General features: G+C 43.3%; 1 protein-coding gene across 7 annotated transcripts in view; it reads right to left on the bottom strand.

The window, feature by feature from the left end:
* The window catches only part of TAF1 (TATA-box binding protein associated factor 1), a 98,343-nt gene that overhangs the window by 58,216 nt on the left and 18,491 nt on the right, over positions 1-21,636 (bottom strand). For 4 of the 7 annotated variants that reach the window (XM_055376167.2, XM_019019543.2, XM_055376163.2 and 1 more), the window contains exons 15-26: positions 19,444-19,644; positions 18,527-18,668; positions 18,037-18,167; positions 17,241-17,321; positions 14,185-14,334; positions 13,909-14,028; positions 13,449-13,624; positions 12,679-12,857; positions 9,465-9,678; positions 8,197-8,362; positions 5,218-5,429; positions 195-303 (exon numbers count right to left, since the gene is read on the bottom strand). In XM_055376167.2, coding sequence (XP_055232142.1) covers positions 195-303; positions 5,218-5,429; positions 8,197-8,362; positions 9,465-9,678; positions 12,679-12,857; positions 13,449-13,624; positions 13,909-14,028; positions 14,185-14,334; positions 17,241-17,321; positions 18,037-18,167; positions 18,527-18,668; positions 19,444-19,644 — 1,881 coding nt within the window. The remainder of the gene's footprint in view (positions 1-194; positions 304-5,217; positions 5,430-8,196; positions 8,363-9,464; positions 9,679-12,678; positions 12,858-13,448; positions 13,625-13,908; positions 14,029-14,184; positions 14,335-17,240; positions 17,322-18,036; positions 18,168-18,526; positions 18,669-19,443; positions 19,645-21,636) is intronic. The other 3 variants (XM_055376164.2, XM_063703062.1, XM_055376165.1) reach the window with 1 other exon arrangement.

The raw sequence follows: 21,636 nt of genomic DNA, 5'->3' as shown, positions 1-21,636 counted from the left end.
GTCTCAAAAAAAAAAAAAAAAAAATCCACTTTCTCTAACTAGACAAACATATTTTAGAAATCTTATAATGAACAGTACAAATAATTCTCAGGGCAAGGCAAATGGAGAATCTAAGGCTGTCAGAGCTGTGGCATACAGGGCTGGGGAATCAATGATAACCTACCTAATCAGAAGGAAGCAATGCACATACTCACATTCAAATAGTCACAGTGAACAGTGGTTCCAACTCGCCGTTTCTTCTTTGGAGGAAGCTGCTGTTTAGGAAACTTGAGAACCAGAGATTTTCTGCGAACCTCATCCGCACTAAAATCAAAACACTTTAGTAAGATACAGCCCCTATTTCTAGTTCCCGGGGGAAAAAAAGCAACTATAATTAAAAAAAAGTCCAAGGTACCTAAGCATGAGCCTAGGGAGGAAAAAGCCAAACCAAAGGCCAAACATCCACCTTCTAAGGTTCAGATCAGGCAAGCCCTCATAGGCTCTCCAAGTTAATAAATAACCAGGCAAGTCACAACTTTACCTCAGTTTCCTATTGGGAAGATAAGGAAACCAGACTAAAGAATTTTAAGAATCCTTCCAGTTCCAACATTCTATCTTTTTTTTTTTTTTTTTTTTTTTTTGAGATGTAGTTCGCTCGTTACCCAGGCTGGAGTGCAATGGCGCAATGTCAGCTCACTGCAACCTCCACCTCCCAGGTTCAAGTGATTCTCCTGCCTCAGCCTCCCAAGTAGCTGGGATTACAGAAGCCCACCACCACGCACAGCTAATTTTTGTATTTTTAGTAGAGACAGGGTCTCACCCTGTTGGTCAGGCGGGTCTCGAACTCCTGACCTCAGGTGATCCACCCACCTTGGCATCCCAAAGTGCTGGGATTACAGGTGTGAGCCATCGAACCCAGCCCCAACATTCTATCTTAAATGTTAAAAGGCTAGGTTCAGAATGGAAACAAGAAATTAAAAACTGGTTTGAAAACAGAAAACAAACTAGTTTGGGATTCCCTCAATCATTAAAGCTCATTCACCTTCTTCTTTTCCACTATAAGGGACCATGGTATCACAGTTTTTCTTCTTCATTTTTTAAATTTAAAAACTGTTTTTTCAGTAATAGAGACAGGGTCTCACTATATTGCCTAAGCTGGTCTCGAACTCCTGAGCTCAAGTGATCCTCCCACCTCAGCCTCCCAAAGTGCTGGGATTATAGGCATGAGCCACCACGTCCGGCCCATCTTCCTCTTCTAATGTGTTTCAAAAAACAATGACTATTACAGATATTAATAATTAAACCAACAAGGATGGAGACTGGGTGTAGTGGCTCACGCCTGTAATTTCAGCACTTTGGAAGGCCCAGGCAGGCGGATTGCCTGAGCTCAGAAGTTCGAGACCAGCCTGACCAACATGGTGAAACCCCATCTCTACTAAAAATACAAAAATTAGCCTGGCGTGGCAGCACGTGCCTGTAGTCCCAGCTACTTGGGAGGCTAAGGCAGGAGAATCACTTGAACCCAGGAGGCAGAGGTTGTAGTCAACTGAGATTGCACCACTGCACTCCAGCCTGTGCATATAAAATAAATCAACAAGGATGGGAAAAGGAACCCAAAACTGAAAACAAACAGAAATAAATGACTGTAACTGTATCAAATTGATTTCTTAAATTACACACAAAAAAAGAAGTGATTCAAATATGTTTGGAAGGCCGGGTGTGGTGGCTCACGCCTGTAATCCCAGCACTTTGGGAGGCCAAGGCAGGTGGATCACCTGAGGTCAGGGGTTCGAGACCAGCCTGGGTAACCTGGTGAAGCCCCGTCTCTATTAAAAATACAAAAAACTTAGCTGGGCATGGTGGCGGGCACCTGTAATCCCAGCTACTCGGGAGGCTGAGGCAAGAAAATCTCTTGAACCTGGGAGGCGGAGGTTGCAGTGAGCTGGGATTGCGCCATTGCACTCCAGCCTGGGCGACAGAGCAAGACTCTGTCTCAAAAAAAAAAAAAAAAAAAAAAAAAAAAAGTCTGGAATAACCTAACTATACCTCAGTGGCATGTAGTCCAAGAAAAATAAACTACGAAAACCATCTTGAACCTACTTTATGGGTTTGTTGGTGGTAGTGGTATTATTATAGTAATTCTGAAACTATTTTGTACATATCATAGGACAGAGCAAATTTCTCAATAAATATATTGATTTCTAAGTAAATACATACAGAAATTAAGTTATTTCTTGAGAATGGATACAAATATGAAATAAGGGAAGACGAGAAAAAAAGATCTATAAACTAAATTGGAGGTATCAGTATAAAGTTGTAATTTAAAATATATGTATACCAGCTGAGCGTGGTAGCTCATGTCTATAATCTCAGCACTTTGGGAGGTGGAGGCGGGCAGATCACCTGAGGTCGGGAGTTCGAGACCAGCCTGACCAACATGGAGAAACCCTGTCTCTACTAAAAATACAAAATTAGCAGGGCAAGGTGGCACGTGCCTGTAGTGCCAGTTACTCGGGAGGCTGAGGCAGGAGAACTGCTTGAACCGGGGAGGCAGACGTTACAGTGTGCCACACTCCAGCCTGGGTGACAGAGCAAGACTCCGTCTCAAAAAGAAAAAGGAACCTGGGCTTTTGGAGAAATGGCCGACTCTAGGTATATAGGATAGGAAAATTTGAAAGAGAGCTTTTAACATCTTGTGCCAGAAGGCTGGGCGCGGTGGCTCACGCCTGTAATCCCAGCACTTTGGGAGGCCCAGGCGGGCAGATCACGAGGTCAGAAGTTCAAGACCAGCCTGGCCAACATGGTGAAAACCCATCTCTACTAAAAACACAAAAATTAGCTGGGTGTGGTGGCACAGGTCTGTAATCCCAGCTACTCGGGAGGCTGAGACAGGAGAATCCCTTGAACCCGGGAGGCAAAGGTTTCAGTGAGCCGAGATTGCGCCACCGCACTCCAGCCTGGGCAAAGGAGCAAGACTCTGTCTCGAGAAAAAACACAAAAACATCTTGTGCCAGAAAGCAAGGAAGTTCTCAAATATTTATAGGGTCATTAAAAAAGAAAAAAAGAAAAAAAAAACACAGGATCTGGCTTGAGGGAGTCAAATTTGGGACACTATGTGAGCATCAAAATTAATTATGTTAAGGAATCATAAAACATTAAATTTCCAAAGGAAAGAATTTCAGAATCCATAGTAATACTTGGAAAGGGAGAGCAGAAAGCTCTTTTTTATAGAAAAATGTTAGCTAATGTTGAAGAAATGCTAGAATTAGAAAAATTACCATTTTGGAACCCCCACTGAAATAACTGAATAAAGCAATGGTCATCAACTGATGCTAAAACTATTAAAAGATTGTCAGGGAACAGGATATTCATCAACATGTTAATTACAAAGAAAAAACATACTTTATTATAGGATCTGAGGATCACCACTTTAACAAGATGATCAAAACAGTGGGAAAACCTGACATTATGTGCTTGCTGATATAGTACAGTAAGTATATCACCTAAATATGACATTAAATGTCTTGCCAACAACATTTAATTGGAATCTGATCAATGAGAGAACAGACAATTCCAGAATATGGAATATTTTGAGGCAATTGGCCTGGAATCTTCAAAAAACTCAATGTCATGAAAAACATAAATGGGGCTGGGTGCAGTGGCTGATGCCTGTAGTCACAGCACTTTGGGAAGCTGAGGCAGGAGGATTGCTTGAGCCCAGGAGATTGAGACCAGCCTGGGCAACATGGCAAAATCCTGTCTCTACAAAAAATACAAAAATTAGCCAGGTGTGGTACTGCACACCTGTAGTCCCAACTACTCTGGATGCTGAGGTGAGAGGATAACTTAAACCTGGGAGGCGCAGGTTGCAGTGAGCTGAGATCATGCCCCTGCACTCCAGCCTGGGTAACAAAACCAGACTCTATCTCAAAAAAAAAAGAAAGAAAAGAAAAGAAAAGGAAAACATAAAAGGTAGGGAAAATCATTCTAGATTAAGAGAGATTCAAAATATATTTAATGTTTGAACTGGGATTGAATCCAGAACTGGGGACGGAAGCAATAAAAGACACTGAGACAACTGGGGAAGACTAAATGAGATCTGAATATTATATATTATTACATTAATGTTAACTTTCTTAGGAGTGAAATATGATGCCTGCAACTTAGTTCCAAATGATTTAGGAAAAAAAAGTTTTAGGTATATAAAGATGAAGCAAATGTGACAAAATGTTAACAATTAGTGAATTTAGAGGAATCATATATTATATTCTTTCAACTTTTCTGTAGGTTTTGCCATTTTCAAACTAAAAAGTTAGGGGAAAGAACTTTACAACTTCTCCATTTTATTATCTATTAAACTCTCTGAGGGCAAGACACAAGTATAAGCACAGTTTCTATGTCTCATCCATCTTTTGGGATGGTCCTTTATTAGAACACTACGAGGCCGGGAGTGATGGCTCACGCCTGTAATCCCAACGCTTGGGGAGGCCGAGGTGGGAGAATCACTTGAGGACAAGAGTTTGAGACCAGCATGGCGAAACCCTGTCTCTACTAATACAAAAATTAGGCCGGGCATGGTAATCCCAGCACGCCTGTAATCCCAGCACTCTGGGAGGCCTAGGCAGGCGGATCACTTGAGGTCAGGAGTTTTGAGTCCAGCCTGGCCAACATAACGAAACCCCATCTCTACAAAAATACAAAAATTAGCCGGGCGTGGTGGCGTGTGCCTGTAATCCCAGCTACTCAGGAGGCTGAGGCATGAGAATTGCTTGAACCCAGGAGGCAGAGGTGGCAGTGAGCCACTGCACTCCAGCCTGGAAAACAGAGCAACACTTTGTCTCAAAAAAAACACAACAAGATTAGGGACCTTGCAAATATTATAAGTGTCTAGAAGTAGAACAAAAAGAGATAACTGACATCTACTATATGTCAGGCACTGTACTGTATGCTTTGTAGTCTGTCTCATTTTATCTTCTTAACTATCCTGGTAAAGGTGGTTTTATTTTGTAACTAAGGAAACAGACTCAGAAGTTAGGCAGCATGCTCCAAAACAAGTGGTACAACCTAATCAGCGCTATAATTTTCATTACTGGCAACAATAACTGAGGAAACGCCATCAAAATTCCTGTTCCTTCAGTTCCACTTCAGAGAACACATCACATCTACCCCTGCCAGCCACCAATATAACCAACCTCAAATAAATCTGTCCCATAGCACTTCCTGCCTGGTATCTCTTACCTCTCAATTAGCTGTTTCCCCAAGACAATTTTGGTCCCTTCAACCTTGATAAGTTCTTCATTATCATTATGAATGACTGTCTTTTCCAACTCCTCCTCCTGTTCTTCTGTCATGGCAACAGGGTTGGAAGGTGGCGCATTTGTTTGATAATAGAGGGGGCAGAATTTGTTAGTCCTCATGTGTCCAATGGCACCACATGCCCCACATTTCAGCTGCAAAAGGAAAAGTATCAAACACGTCAGAGGTAAGTAGGCTGAAACACATATCAGAGATAAGTAGGTAAGAAATAAAGTCCCTCAGTACATGCAGGGGATTGGTTCCAGGACCCCCAAGTATACCAAAATCCACACATAGTGAAGCCCATATATACAAAAAGCCAGCCCTCCATATACACAGGTTCCACGTACCACGATCCACGCATAAATGGAACCATGCAGTTCAAACCTATGTTGTTCAAAGCTCAACTGTACATACAAGACGGGAAAAACAAAGTCAGCTTCCGAACTTTTGCTCTAATAGAATTGTTATGCACTGATCAACCAGAAGCCACTAGACAAAACTGCATGTATGGAAATGACACATGGAAAAAAAATAAATCCAGAGACTAAACATTGCTTTAAAAATCAGGTAAGAAGAATACAGAGAAGATTTCCACTCCCAATTTAAGTTGTAAACTATGAAAATATTAAATACGCAGGAAACAAGCTGTTGGAAGCCCATCTACATTCAGCAGCATCATCAGCCTGCTGGGTGTATTCCCATTCTCTAGTCAAAACAAGAAAAAGGTTCGATGACACCAAGTCTCCATCTCAGTTTTGCAAATGAGTAGCTCTGGTATCCTAGACCTCAGTTTCATCTGCAAAATGGGGCCAATACTGTATCACACTTATCTAATGCTACATACAAAAAGGAACATTAAAACACTTAATGACCTCAGTATGCATTAAGAACAGTTTCATTTGTTGAATATTTTATAGTTTATAAAGTGCTTCCCCTGAATTATATCATTTAATACAACAACACTGTGGACATATCATTTGATATTAGAGAAAACAAGTTTGGAGAGGTTAAGGTCACAGACCTATTAAATGGCAGAAACAGAACCTGAATTCAGATCTTCCATTTCCAAGCTCATGGCTCTTTCCACTGTACCACAACTGCCTCATCTTAGGATGCTTATTACAATCACAGTAGTATCTGTGATCCTAAGTTATGGAAAACAACTTGTATGTTTTACTTTTGTTGCTTCTTTTAATATGTACAATATTTTAAAGGTACATATTTAAAAATATATACACACAGACAAGAGACATGAAAGTACATGTTAAAAAACCTACCAAACTTGGGCCAAAAGCAGTGGCTCATGCGTGCAATCCCAGAACTTTGGGAGGCCAAGGTGGGAGGATCACTTGAAGCCAGGAGTTTGAGATTAGCCTGGCCAACATAGTAAAACCCTGTCTTTACTAAAAATACAAAAAATTAGCCAGGCATGGTGGTGCACACCTGTAATCCCAGCTACTCGGGAGGCTGAGGCACGAAAATCTCTTCAACCCGGAAGCCAGAGGTTGCAGTAAGTGGAGATCACACCATTGCACTCCAGCCTGAGCAATTAAGCAAGACTCTGTCTCTAAAAAAACCAAACAAAAAAAAAAAAACCTACCAAACCTATCTCAACTCCTAGAAAATATTTCAGATAAAGAATAAAGCCAGGCATGGTGGCTCATGCCTGTAATCCCAGCACTTTGGGAGGCCGAGGTGGGCAGATCACCTGAGGTCAGGAGTTCAAGTCCAGCCTGGCCAACATGGTGAAACCCCATCTCTACTAAAAATACAAAAATTAGCTGGGTGTGGTGGCAGGTGCCTGTAATCCCAGCTACTCGGGAGGCTGAGGCAGGAGAGCCGCTTGAAACGGGAAGGTGGAGGTTGCAGGGAGCTGAGATGGCGCCACTGCACTCCAGCCTGAGCAACAAGAGCGAAACTCCGTCTCAAAAAAAAAAATTAGCTGGGCATGGTAGCACATGCCTGGTAGCACAGCTACTTGGGAGGCTGAGGCGCAAGAATCGCTGGAACCCAGGAGGTGGAGGTTGCAATGAGCTGAGATTGCGCCATTGCACTCCAGCCTGGGTAACACAGTGAGACACTGTCTCAAAAAAAAAAAAAAAGAATAAATAACAAGCCAGGCGTGGTGGCTTATGCCTGTAATCCCAGCACTTTGGGAGGTGGAGGCTGGTAGATCACCAGGTCAGGAGTTCGAGACCAGCCTGGCCAAAATGGTGAAACCTCGTCTCTACTAAAAATACAAAAAATTAGCCAGGCATGGTGGCAGACATCTGTAATCCCAGCTATTCGAGAGGCTCTGGCAGGAAAATCGCTTGAACCCGGGAGGCGGAGGTTGCAATGAGCTGAGATCGCGCCATTGCACTCCAGCCTGGGCAATAGAGTGAGACTCTGTCTCAAAAAAAAAAGAATAAATGACAAGCCGGGCATGGTGGCTCACGCCTGCAATCCCAGCACTTTGGGAAGCCAAGGTGGGAGGATCACTTGAGCTCAGGAGTTTGAGACTAGCCTGGGCAACATGGCAAAACCCGGTCTCTACAAAAAATACAAAAATTATCTGGGTGTGGTGGCACGTGCCTGTAGTCCCAGCTACTTGGGAAGCAGAGGTAGGAGGATGGCTTGAGCCCAGGAGGCAGAGGCTGCAGTGAGCCGAGATCATGCCAGTGCGCTCCAGCCTGGGCAACAGAGCCAGACCCTGTCTAAAAAAAAGAGAGAGAGAACAATAGCACCAGATTTGGTGTGGAATTGTCAATACCACTCACATTAGTATTGAGAACACCCCCAAGTAGTCACATCAATTCAAACCAGCTTTCCACAATATACTTCCCTCATTCCCAGTAAAGGAGGATATCAAAAGCTAAAGGAAAAGGTATACATTCTTCCTTTGCTCCGTTAGCTGTAATCACACCACATTATACTTACTTTTAGGTCAGGACGCTCCTTCATTTTCTTGGGCTTCTTCTCAGGAGGACCCTTAAGCTTCTCCTTTTCCTGGTTCCGCTTAAGCCGCCTCAGTTGCTCTTGAATCCTCCGCCGTTCTTTTCGCATCTCTTCCCGATGTTGTTCATCAAAAAGGGCAAATTTTCGACTGAACAGTGTGAGCAGCAAAGGAAGAAAAATCACAGGACCATAAGCAAACCTTAACCAAGAAGACTATTGTGATAGCTAACATCTCAGGACTAAAGTAATCCATCCAGGCTAAGATAAAAGGGGCTACATGCCATTCCCATCTCCCTCCCTAGTCAGCCCTCCATTTGCAGAGGTAACTCTCTTAGAATAAGTCCTGAGTAATCTCTAAGGTTTTTTTTTTTTCTTTCTTGATACGGAGTCTCCCTCTGTCGCCCAGGCTGGAGTGCAGTGGCGAGATCTTGGCTCACTGCAGCTTCTGCCTCCCAGGTTCAAGCGAGTCTCCTGCCTCAGCCTCCTGAGTAGCTGGGATTACAGGTGCGTGCCACCACACCCAGCTAATTTTTGTACTTTCAGTAGAGACAGGGTTTCACCATGTTGGTCAGGCTGGTCTCGAACTCCTGACCTCGTGATCCGCCCGCCTCAGCCTCCCCAAGTGCTGGGACTACAGGCGTGAGCCACCGTGCCCGGCCAGTAATCTCTAAGATTTTTGCAAACCAACCAATCAAAATGCAAAGGACCAAAATGGAACAAGACATGCCTTCATCTCGTGGCAAATACCAAATAGAATTTTCCCTGTAATTTGGCTCTATTCAAACCCAATCTAAAGGCAAGATAGTTCTCAATTACAGCAGAGTTCTAGAAATAACTGTGAAGAATCCTGTCACTAAAATTCAAGCACCCACCCCAATCACCATTCCCCACCATTATTACTATTCTCCCTATCACACTCGAAAGTGGTGAATCAGGCCAGGTGCCGTGGTTCATGCCTGTAATCCCAGCACTTTGGGAGGCTGAGGCAGGCAGATTGCTAGAGCCCAGGAGTTCAACACCAGCCTGGTCAACATGGCAAAACCCCATCTCTACCAAAAATACAAAAATTAGCTGGGCATGGTGGTGCATGTCTGTAATCCCAGCTACTCTGGAAGTTGAGGTACGAGAATCACTTGAACCCGAGAGATGGAGGTTGCAATGAGCCAAGATCACGCCGCTGCACTCCACCTGGGCTGCAGAGCAAGACTCTGTCCTCAAAGAAAAAAAAGGAAGTGGTAAATCAAACTCACATGAATTCCTCATCTTTTGTAGTCCGTATGCGCACATAGGCATCAATGACAGCTGGTTTTCGGACTGTCTCACAGCGAACATACTCTTTCCCCTCTTCATCTCGAAACGTGCGATAAATCTTGAGACAGCGTCCAGTGGCAGAAGAGTTAAGGCTAGTCACGGAAGCTGTGTCATCATCTCTGTGATTGTTTCCGGATGCTGCTGAGCCTGCTGCTGCAAGGTAGGTAGAAAAGATTTCCAAACGTTCCCCTTATCTCCCAAATGATCATTTTCTTGGGATTGAGTGGAGCTATCAAAGCTCAACATGCCACAAAACTATGGTTCTACAAAAAGCATCAAAGTCATCATCAGCCCCAAGAATATGCTGATTTGTCCTTTCCTGACTTCATTTTAGGCACTGCCAATTTCCCCACTTTTTTTTTTTTTTTTTTTTTTTTGAGACAGGATCTCTCTCGCTCTGTTGCCCAGGCTGGAGTACAGTGGCGCAATCTCGGCTCACTGCAACCTCCACCTCCCAGGCTCAATCCATCCTCCCAGCTCAGCCTCCTGAGTAGCTGGGACTACAGGTGTGTACCACCACACCCAGCTAAATTTTTGTAGAGACGGGGTCTTGTCACATTGCCTAGGCTGGTCTCTAACTCCTGGGCTCAAGAGATAGGCCAGCCTTGGCCTCCCAACATGCTGGGATTACAGGCCTAAGCCACACGCCTGGCTAATTTCCCAACTTTTGTAAGTACAAAAAGTTCTGAAAGAACCTCAAAGAACTACATGTTTGCTATAGGAGATAGAGAAGCAGATTCCTCTGAACAACAGTGCAAGAGAAAAGACCATGTAGGAAGTGGGTGATGATCACATTACAGATGAAAGCACACAAGGCCGAGTACAGTGGCTCATGCCTATAATCCCAGCATTTGGGGAGGCTAAGGTGGGAGGATCACTTGAGCCCAGGAGTTTGAGACCAGCCTGGTCAACAAAGAAGACACTGTCTCTACAAATTTAACTAGCCAGGTGTGGTGGTACACACCTGTGGTCCCAGCTACTCAGGAGGCTGAGGTGGGAGGATCCCTTGAGCCCAGGAGGTTGAGGCTGCAGTAAACAAGTAATGGTTGCACCACTGCCCTCCAGCCTGGGCAACAGAATGAGGTCCTGTTTCAAAAAAAAAAAAAAAAAGTACCCAAGCACGCAACTCAGGGGGAAAAATGGCACTACAAAAAACAAGTTCCAAGTCTTAAAGCCTAACATAAGCTTCTCAAACATTAATATGAACAGGAATCACCTGGGGATCTTGTTCAAATGTAGGTTATTTTTTTTTTTTTGAGACGGAGTTTCACTCTGTCGCCCAGGGTAAAGTTCAATGACGTACTCTCAGCTCACTGCAACCTCTGCTTCCCGGGTTCAAGCGATTCTCCTGCCTCAGCCTCCCAAGTAGCTGGGATTACAGGCACCCACCATCATGCCCAGCTAATTTTTGTAGAAATGGGGTTTCACCATGTTGGCCAAGATGGTTTTAAACTCCTGACCTCAGGTGATCCACCCGCCTCAGCCTCCCAAAGTGCTGGGATTACAGGTGTGAGCCACCACACCCGGCTGCAAATGTAGATTCTAATTTAGTAGATGTGGAGTGAGGCCTGAGATTCCACACTTCTAATTCCCAAATGATATAGATACTGTGTTCCAGGACTACACTAGAAAACATAGATGACCACATTGGTGGAAGGGCTATATCACATTTTTACAAAGGACCCAAAACAATGAAATTACACAAAACTTTTACAGAAAAGAGGAAACAAAGGGAAGACTACTGTGACTGAGAAGCCATATAAATCTTCATCATCAGCCTTTAACCTCTCTCGCAGTATCAACATCCAAGTTTTCAACTGCCTCTTTAACATGTATACTTCAAGGGTGTCAAAGGGACCTCAAACTCCACATATTACACATTCCCTTCCTAACTTCTTTTGAGACTTCCTGTCACCCAGGCTGGAATGCAGTGGCGCAATCTCAGCTCACTGCAACCTCTGCCTCCCAGGCTCAAGCAATCCTCCCACCTCAGCCTCCCGAGTAGCTGGAATTATAGGTGCCTGCCACCACATCTGATTTTTGTATTTTCTGTAGAAACAGGGTTTCACCATGTTGCCCAGGCTGGTCTCAAACTCCGGGGCTCATGTGATCCTCTCACTTCGACCTCCCGAAGTGCTAGCATTACAGGCATGAGCCAGCATGTCAGACCTTGAAATTCACTACTTTAATCAATGGTACCAACATCTTTCTAGTAATCCCAGAGTGAAATCTTAAGGTTGCCTTGATTTTCATCCTTAATGCCCTCCATATCCCAACCCAATTCAGGTCTTTATTATTCCCACCCTCAATTTCTACAATTTTAAAACTCTTTTTATGGTCTAAGACTCCTTCTGAGGGTCTTCTGAAAGCCATGAATGTTCTCAGAAAATGCACATTTAAGGCCAGGCGCAGTGGCTCACGCCTGTAATGCCAACACTTTGGGAGGCTGAGGCAGGCGGATCACTTTGAGCTCAGGAGTTCGAGACCATCCTGGGCAACATTTTCTACAAAACACAAAAATTAGCCAGACATGGTGGCACGCACCTATAGTCCCAGCTACTCAGGAGGCTGAGGCAGGAGGAATACAAAATACAAAAATTAGCCAGGCATGGTGGCATGCACCTATAGTCCCAGCTACTCAGGAGGCTGAGGCAGGAGGATCGTTTGAGCCTGGGAGGCGGGGGCTGCAGTAAGCTAAGATCACACCAGTGCACTCCAGCCTGGGTGACAGAATGAAACCCTGTCTCCAAAATAAAAAAATAATAAAATTCACATTTACATATTTACATGTAATTTCAGAAGTTTCAAAGATAACTCCCTAAATTCATTTACAAATTCTGTATTAAAAACTCTTACCCTCTAGGATAAATGCACAAAAAGCTCATTTGAAGTACAGCACTAATAGCCCAGGCTTGGCCAGGCACCTGATACAGACAGAGGCAGTAGTGGAGTGGCATCATCTCTGCAATTGGTCCTCCACAGACAATCCTAGAGTCCAGTTTGTAAAAAGCTTTCTACTTCATTCACAGACTTTTCTACATGCATCCCTTACATCTTCTGCCTCCAGATCTCCCTCAATTACAGTCTGCAGTTACGTAGGCTCCTTTTTTAACCCTTCTCTTTTTTATCTGTCTGTGAAGCCAAGATCCTCACCCAGTAGCATTCGCTGTAGTTCCTTCCGCTCCTGTTCCTCCCGTTCACGTGACAGCTGAGAGCTGGTTTTCTTGTTCTGCAACATGTTCTCAATGTTCTTTCCCATTTCTTCAAAGTCACTATCTTCAGCTGAGCTGCTGTCTGTGTCAGTTGATAAGACTTCAGTTGATGACAGAACCCTAAAAAGAGAAAAAGCAATGTGCAGAAAGAACTAAAGAAATATGGTTGCAGGCAAAAGTAAAAAATTGGGAAATCAACCTTAAAAAGGCATACTCAAAATCCACTAAGACATGGGGCCCTTAACAGAAAAGCTTTACAAAGTTTTCCTAGACATTTGGTCAACAAGATAAGTTTGAAAAATTATAGTAACTCTTTCAGAATTCCTGGAGACAACTTGATAAATAAATCAGCACACTGGTCATTTTTAATAGTGTATTAACATCCTCTCACAACTAAACCTTTAGAAAAAAGCCCTACCTGCCACCTGCTACCATTGTGCTGTTTGTTAGGCCCAAGTAGGCCATAAAAGTTGTCATGGAACCTAGAACACAAGACTAGCATCTCCTTCTGTTCAAAAATTTTGCCAAGTTGGGTTGAAGGGAATAGGTAATCTGGTGGTGGGATTACAAACATATACTACCCTGACATGTCAGATATCTGACTACCTAGGTAGTCAAACTTTTAGGTGACCTCCTCTTTATTATGAAATAGTGCCTGGAACTCCTCCCCTTTTCCAGCTTGGATTTTCTGCAGCACTAAAAACGACCCACTTGTTCTGTAGGTCAAAGATGCGCTGACATTCCTCTTTGTAACGCTCTTGATGCTCAGCCACAGAAAACCTTGATCCACGGGCAAATTTACTCATGGGCCCCTCTCCAGAACGAGCCTGTTCTGTTGACATTGTGCGCACCACATCAATCACTTCCCAGCGGGACAACTTTTTAATCTACGAGACAAATAGCCACACACAAATATAAATATACACACACACACACACAAAAATCATTCAGGGATTTCAAAGGACAAGCCAACGTACACAGTTAGACCAAAAAAGAAAAATCACCCCAAAGCAGATTACATAGAAAGATAACTCCTAAAACAATATCTAAGACTTAGCTTACTATACACTACAATAAAGTTCCCCAGATAGTTCTTTACATCTGCCTCCTAGCAATTCCAACTCTATACAAAGCCCCTAGTATACTCTAAATTTTCCACTTCCACACTCACCTCTTCCTCAGGCACACCAAATTTACGTAGAAGTTGCTTGGCATTTTTCAGGGAAAGGCGACGAAGGTCTGCATCTGTTCCTGTCACTGTCTTCTTCACTGGCTGCGGTTCTTTATCATCCTACCTCAAACAAAAAAAAGTGAGACTCCTAAAAACCTGAATTCCTTTTAAGTAGGCATCTAAGTCATTCTGCTACCTTAACTACATTCCAAGTCCTCCACTCACCCATTTCTTTCTCCCTTGACTTTCTCATTCTAGAAATAAACACAGTCTCACCTTCTGCTGTGTTGGTTTGTTTGGAATCTTCACATAGGAGAATCCTTCACCACACCCCGTGGGATCTGCCACCCCAGTCACCTCTAGCAGACACTTGCCCTTCATGGCAGCAATGAAGGCCCTTGTGGTGTTCCAAGGGGCAGTGCGAACCTGAGATAAAGAAAAAGATTCTCAGGGCAGTGGGAAACATTTGTTCTATGTCTAGCCAATATCTACAAGAGTAGAATAATTACAAACTATTTTCATGTTCTTTTTTTCTAATGTTTAATTTTTGTGGGTTCATGCTCTCTTAAACTGTCCACAAAAATCAACAGTTAAATATAGCTACCTAGTACTCAGTTCTCTTCTATCCTATGGTACAATACTTACAACATGATATTAAATAGAGGTCAAGAGCTCAGGCAGGATAAGGAGAAAAATAAAGAACAGTGGTATCCCTTCAGCCCCTTATCCCTTGGGCTTCAATAAACATTCTTAAGGACAGTGTTTCCCTCACCCTCATGATGCTCAAAATTAGACTAATGACTACATTTGATTGTCCAATTGCTCAAACAGCTGTTTTAGAATGAAACCTATTTTCTCGAAATAGTTGACATGCTTGCTTTCAAAGCATTGGCCCCCTTTTCCAGTGACACTAAACCAAAGTCCATTCTATTTCTGCCACTGGTTTGGTCAAAAAGGTCTGTCCTCTCCTGGGACCCTGAATAGTGTTTACCAACCCCTGCAAGATTCTTAAAGAATTAAGCCAAGGGGTGAATGTGCCTGCCCACACAGACCAGTCAGGAGTACATGAGGCCAGGTGTGGTGACTCACACCTGTAATCCCAACACTCTGGGAGGCTGAGGCGGGCAGATCTCGAGGCCAGGAGTTCAAGACCAGCCTGGCCAACATGGTGAAACCCCATCTCTACTAAAAGTACAAAAATTAGCCAGGCGTGGTGGCGCACACCTATAGTCCCAGCTACTCAGAAGGCTGAGGCACGAGAATGGCTTGAACCCAGCAGGCAGAGGTTGCAGTCAGCAGACTGCACCACTGCACTCCAGCCTGGGAGACAGAGTGAGACTCTGTCTCAAAAAAAAAAAAAAAAAAAAAAGAGTATATATGATTAGCAAGAAAATGGCCAATTCTCTAAGGTTCAATCTGGAAAGCCATTCAACAGAATTCTTTTTTTATTTTTAATTTAAAAACAATTGTTTTTCTTTTTTAGAGACAGGGTCTCACTATGTTGTCCAGGTTGGTCTTGAACCCTTGGCCTCAAGTAACCCTCCCACCTTGGCCTCCCCAAATGCTATGATTACAGGCCTGAGCCACTGCGCCTGGCCTCAATAGAATTCTTAATTTCTGAAATTCTTAGATATCCACTCATTTTTCATTCCAACCTCAAGAGAGTAGTACAACGATTCTTTACTCACTCTGTGTGGCCTCATTTTCTGCTTCATTTTATAATCACTTAATTCATTTAACAAATATTTATTGAATACCAACTACACACTACTCCATACTACTTTTTCATGAACCTCAAGTTAGTGAGGGAAAAACAGCCAACCAAGTTAAGTACTATGTGATCAGTGCCATGGGAAGAAAGTAGAGGCCAGGCACAGTGGTTCATGCCTATCATCCCAACACTTTAGAAGGCCAAGGCAGGACGATCGTTTGAGCCTAGGAGTTCAAAATCAGCCTGGGCAACACAGTAAGATCCCATTTCTTTCTTTTTTTTTTTTTTTGAGATGGAGATTCGTTCTTTTAGTCCAGGCTGGACTACAATGGTGTGGTCTCAGCTCCCTGCAACCTCCACCTCCCAGGTTCAAGTGATTCTCCTGCCTCAGCCTCCCAAGTAGCTGGGATTACAGGCGCACACCACCACGCCCGGCTCATTTTGTATTTTTAGTAGAGTCAGGGTTTCACCATGTTGGCCAGGCTGGTCTCGAACTCCTGACCTCAGGTGATCTGCCCGCCTCGGCCTCCCAAAGTGTTGGGATTACAGGCATGAGCCACCACGCCCGGCCGTGAGACATTTCTACAAAAAATTTAAACTATTAGCTGGGTGTGGTGGTGTGTGCTTGTCCCAGCTACTCGGGAGGCTGAGATAGGACTGCCTGAGCCCAGGAGTTCAAGGCTACAGTGAGCTGTGATCTCACCACGGTACAGCCTGGGGAACAGAGCAAGACCCTATCTTGGGGAAGAAAAAAGTAAAGGGGTACTATATGTACATAATGAAAGGAGAATTATCATCCAATCGAAATCCAGGGTGGAATGAGGGGAAAAGTCCAGGAAAGCTTCCCAGAGAAAATAACTTGTAGACAAGAGTCAAATGGCAGAGGAGTGGAGAAAAAATATCTCAGCAGAGGACATAACAACTGAAAAATTCTGAAAGGGAAGATAAATTTAGGAAACTGAATGAACTTCGGTATGGTTGGAGCTTAGAATATAAGACAGGCAGTGACAGGAGATGAAAGGAGGTCAGATTAATATGCAAGGCCCAAATCATGTGAAGTCCTATAAATCAGGTCAAAGTCTTTTTTCTAGAAGAAATGAAAATCCTGCCAGGTGCAGTGGCTCATGCCTGTAATCCCAGCCCTTTGGGAGGCCAAGGCACGAGGATCACTTGAGGTCAGGAGCTCAAGACCAGTCTGGCCAACATGGTGAAACCCCATCTCTACTAAAAATACAAAAAATTAGCTGGGCATGGTGGCGTGCAACTGTAATTTCAGCTACTCGGGAGGCTGAGGCAGGAGAATCGCGAGAATCGCAGGAACCCCGGTAGGTGAATGTTGCAGTGAGTCGAGGTCATGCCACCAATGCACTCCAGCCTGGGTGACAGAGCAAGATTCTGTCAAAAAACAAAACAAACAAACAAACAAAAACAAACCCATATCATATAAAATATAATATTTGATATATCGCCATCATTTTTTCTGGCATGAATAAAGCAAGAACATCAAACAGTATACTTTAAATGTGTACAGTTTATTTTATGTTATCTCAATAAAGCTGTCTCTTTTAAAAGGATAAATGAGATGTATTAATGACTAATACAAACTAGTATAAAGCCTTACTTCATCATCAATCTTCATCTGGAAATCTTCCTCATTTTCTTCTTCTGGAGCAAAAAAGGATTTCTCACCATAGCCAGCATCCTGGAAGAGGACAGATCCATGCATAAATCAGTCAGTTAAAAAACACAAAGCACAAGTTTTTTTTTTTTACTGAATACAAGTACAGAATACCAAAGCCTATTTTGCATAGATGGATTCCATAAAGTCTTCACTATATCTAACACCACGGCACATCCTTAAGCTATAAGATACATTACAACACGCCAAGGAGCTTACTAGCTGATATACAGATAGTTACAGCCCATAAGCAAGCTGAACAGAGATGCTCAATACCTGAGTCTCATTAACTCAGTGGGACAGAGCTGTGCTGTCACACCTCAGCTGGACCTCTTCTCTTTTGGCCTTATAAGAATTCTGTGCTTCTCTAAACCACACATTCAGCACCATCATCATCTCTGCCTACCTGAGAGGCTGACAAGTACTTTCCCTGCTTATATGCTTATCTTGCAAAGAAGAGATTAAAGTCACCCAGTCACCATTTTCAAAGCAAAACAATATGCCCAAAGTTCATTATGCCTTCCCACTGATACTTAGCTACATTGTAGTTTTTCTCCAGAACTGATGAACGTAGAAGTACTTTATACAAATTGAACTTTTTAGTAATTGGTAATAATCTAGTAAACCATCCTCCCTAAGCCAGTGAGAGAAAGAATCTTCTCTCTCATCTCTCTGGGGGGAAGAAAAAAAAAAACAAAAAACCACAGGCATAAGTGGTGTCTAAGAGGAAGGTGTTCACCTTCAGTCGTTGCTCTGCAGCTATCATGCTATAATAAGCACAGCACTGCTCTGGTGACACCATAGCTCTGATCTCTTCTTCCGTTGGTAAACGAAAATCAGACTTAAGCACCCACCAGTTTGAGTCCATCCCTGGAAAAGACATATACATAGAGAATGAGACCATTCTGAATTCCAAAGGCCCTGATATTTATTGACAGCAACAGGGACAGCAAACCAAAACTGTAACAGGCCTAGCCACAGTTGGCATGACTGGCCAAGAAAACCCCAGCTGCTAAGTTTCCTACAACTCATAGAAGATATCCAACAATCACATTAAACTTCCTGGCAGCCAAATTCAAAAAAGCAACCAGAGTGTTAGAAGATCTGCTACCTCCTTTCAACAGCCATCAATTTCTATTTTATTAACTATATGCTTATCCTTTAACTCAAAGCCATCAAAATTCTTTTCTTGGAAAAAGGCAGACAAATAACTAGTCACAACAGATGACCTGTGCGTTTGAAGTCAGCGCAGAGCTTTAGCCTCTTCCGGATGCTGCTTTCTGAATGGGAAGGAAAGGCTTTTTTTATATCTTCCATTCGTATCCTCCGTGGCCGATCTTTACTTTTCCAGAAAAGGCGGTAAATAAAAACCTGCCCAACAAACCAAGTGTATTTTATTTGGCAAAGAAAAGGATAAAAGTCCTCACTAGGGCCTCTTCCTTTGCTAAGCTCTAATGTATTTTCATCTTTCCTGATGTGCTCCCAAACCCACACAGCCTACTTTTTCTGAGACGGAGTCTCGCTCTGTCACCCAGAGTAGAGTTCAGTGCCTTGATCTCAGCTCACTGCAACCTCTGCCTCCCGGGCTCCAGTGATTTTCCTGCCTCAGCCTCCAGAGTAGCTGGGACCATGGGCGTGCGCCACCATGCCTGGCTAAATTTTTTTTTTTTTTTTGAGACTGAGTTTCACTCTTGTTGCCCAGGCTGGAGTGCAGTGGTGTGATCTCAGCTCACTGCAACCTCCGCCTCCTGGGTTCAAGCGATTCTCCTGCCTCAGCCTCCCGAGTAGCTGGGATTACAGGCATGTGCCACCACGCCTGGCTAATTTTGTATTTTTAGTAGAGACGGGGTTTCTCCATGTTGGTCAGGCTGGTCTCAAACTCCCAACCTCAGGTGATCCGCCCACCTCGGCCTTCCAAAGTGCTGGGATCGCAGGCGTGAGCCACCACGCCCAGCTAATTTTTGTATTTTTAGTAGAGACAGGGTTTCACCATGATGGTCAGGCTGGTCTCGAACTCCTGACCTCAAGTGATCCATTCGCCTCGGCCTCCCAAAGTGCTGGGATTACAGCCGTGAGCCGCCACGCCCGGCCCCAACATACCCTTTCTGTATACAACCCAATCCCCTCCCTGTCCTCCCATTCTTACCTGTAGAAAGTCTCGAATATGCGTATTGGCCCTTTTGGAGTTAGGCCCAGGAACTTCAAACAAGGGACACTGCTGGCCAACCACAAAAATATCCACTAATTCCCGAATATAGTAACCCTGTCTTGTCCGAATGATCAAGAAATCAGTTTCTGGCATCTTATGAAGATAAATTGGAGCACGAAAAAGGTTGTTCTCAAATGCCTAACAAAAGTAAAAACACAAAAATTATATACAGAGTAGCCCTAGGAAATTCAGTCAACTGCTGAGAAATACCAAGCTTATTGCTCTCCATCTTAATTACGCCATCTAAGGTCTATCCAGTAATACAAATAAATTAAAATATGGATTATCAACTGTGACTAAACAATTTTTCATCCACTATCTTTCAGAGTCAGTAGGGTAGAAAATACAGGATGTGAATTCAGATGATGCTAGCTCTGCCATTAACTATATGATTTAACATGTCTATTTAAGCTATTTAACATGTCTAAGTTTAGTTTTCCTCATCTACAAAACAGAGATACTTAAAAATGCCTATACCTCACAGGACTGCTATGAAGATTACATATGAAAATCACTGGTAGTAATGTACCAAGTACTATACTACTACCCTAGACCCCAGTGTAGCCCAACACACAACGTGTGAGAGTAACATTTGTTGAATAAATTATTAAACTAATTAAAAAATATAACAACGCCGGGCACAGTGACTCATGCCTGTAATCTCAGCATTTTGGGAGGCCGAGGTAGGTAGATCACTTTACCTCAGGAGTTCAAGACCAGCCTCGGCAACATGACAAAACCCCATCTCTACAGAAAATACAATAATTAGCTGGATGTGGTGGCGTGCACCTGTTGTCCCATCTACTTGGGAGGCTGAGGTAGGAGGATGGCTTGAGCCCAAGAGGCAGAAGTTGCAGTGAGCCAAGATCGTGCCACTGCACTCCAGCCTGGGTCACAGAGCCAGACCCTGCCTCCAAACAAATAAATCATAAAACAACCAATGAGGTAGAAAGAGTGCTAGACAGAATAGGCTGGGAAAAAACAAAAGGAAAACACAAGACAGTAGGACAGAGGACAGCTGAACAGAAACATTTGAGCTAGTTTAAGTAGAGGCAAGATAGGGATAAACTGTCACAAGAAGCCTGAGTCTAAGGAAAGCCTTCCCCGAAAATCAGAAGAGTAGACAGAAAGAGGGAAGACCATCACTGAGTGTGGAAAGAAAATTCTAAATGTGAAATACAGGCAGAAAAAGAATTACAGAAGAATACAGAAAAAGATCTTTTTTTTTTTTTTTTTGAGATGGAGTTTCGCTCTTGTTGCCCAGGCTGGAGTGCAATGGCGCGATCTTGGCTCACTGCAACCTCCACCTCCCGGGTTCAAGTGATTCTCCTGCCTCGGCCTCCCGAGTAGCTGGGATTACAGGCATGTGCCACCATGCCCGGTTAATTTTGTATTTTGAGTAGAGGCAGAGTTTCTCCATGTTGGTCAGACTGGTCTCGAACTCCTGACCTCAGGTGATTCACCCACCTCAGCCTCCCAAAGTGCTGGGATTAACAGGCGTGAGCTACCACGCTCGGCCAGAAAAAGATCTTTAAGAGACTACAAAAGTAGCCACAAAAGAAGAGGCTGAATTGGTAGAAAACCTCAACAGAAAGTTCCAGGGAAAGGAGAAGAACAATACAAAGATGATACTAAAGATCTAGTTAGCAATAGACTATGAATGTAAAGGATAAAGAAAAAAACTGAGCTTTGCAGATGCTTTAGGAGAATAAACAACAACAACAGTAGAATAAACTAGGTATAAGAGTAGGACAAATGGTTAAGATTGCCAAGAGAAATGAAATGGAGAAAAAAAACAAGATGGGAGAATGCTAGAGATTTTCCACATCATTTGTGGACCATCATACTTCCCCCCTTGAATATATAAAAGCTGTTACAAGAGAGCCTCTTTACACCCATTAGAACAAAGGAGGGGAAAAAAAAGCATTTCACTATGGCTGGGGACTGTAGATGGCACAGTTCAGGTGTGGTTCAACATTCACAATAACCACAGCTAATGTGATCAAAATGTTATCAATTTTATACACAAAAATTAAATATTCATAAATTATAGTAAATTTATAGTAAATTCATCCTAGGTTGACTTCCTTATGCTTCACAGATGTTACTGAACTTACCAGTGTGTATTTT

This window comes from Gorilla gorilla, chromosome X (genome assembly GCF_029281585.2).
Source record: "Gorilla gorilla gorilla isolate KB3781 chromosome X, NHGRI_mGorGor1-v2.1_pri, whole genome shotgun sequence".
Lineage (NCBI taxonomy): Eukaryota > Metazoa > Chordata > Mammalia > Primates > Hominidae > Gorilla > Gorilla gorilla.
The sequence above is the reverse complement of the archived record's forward strand: the minus strand, read 5'-3'. Positions and strand labels throughout refer to the sequence as shown.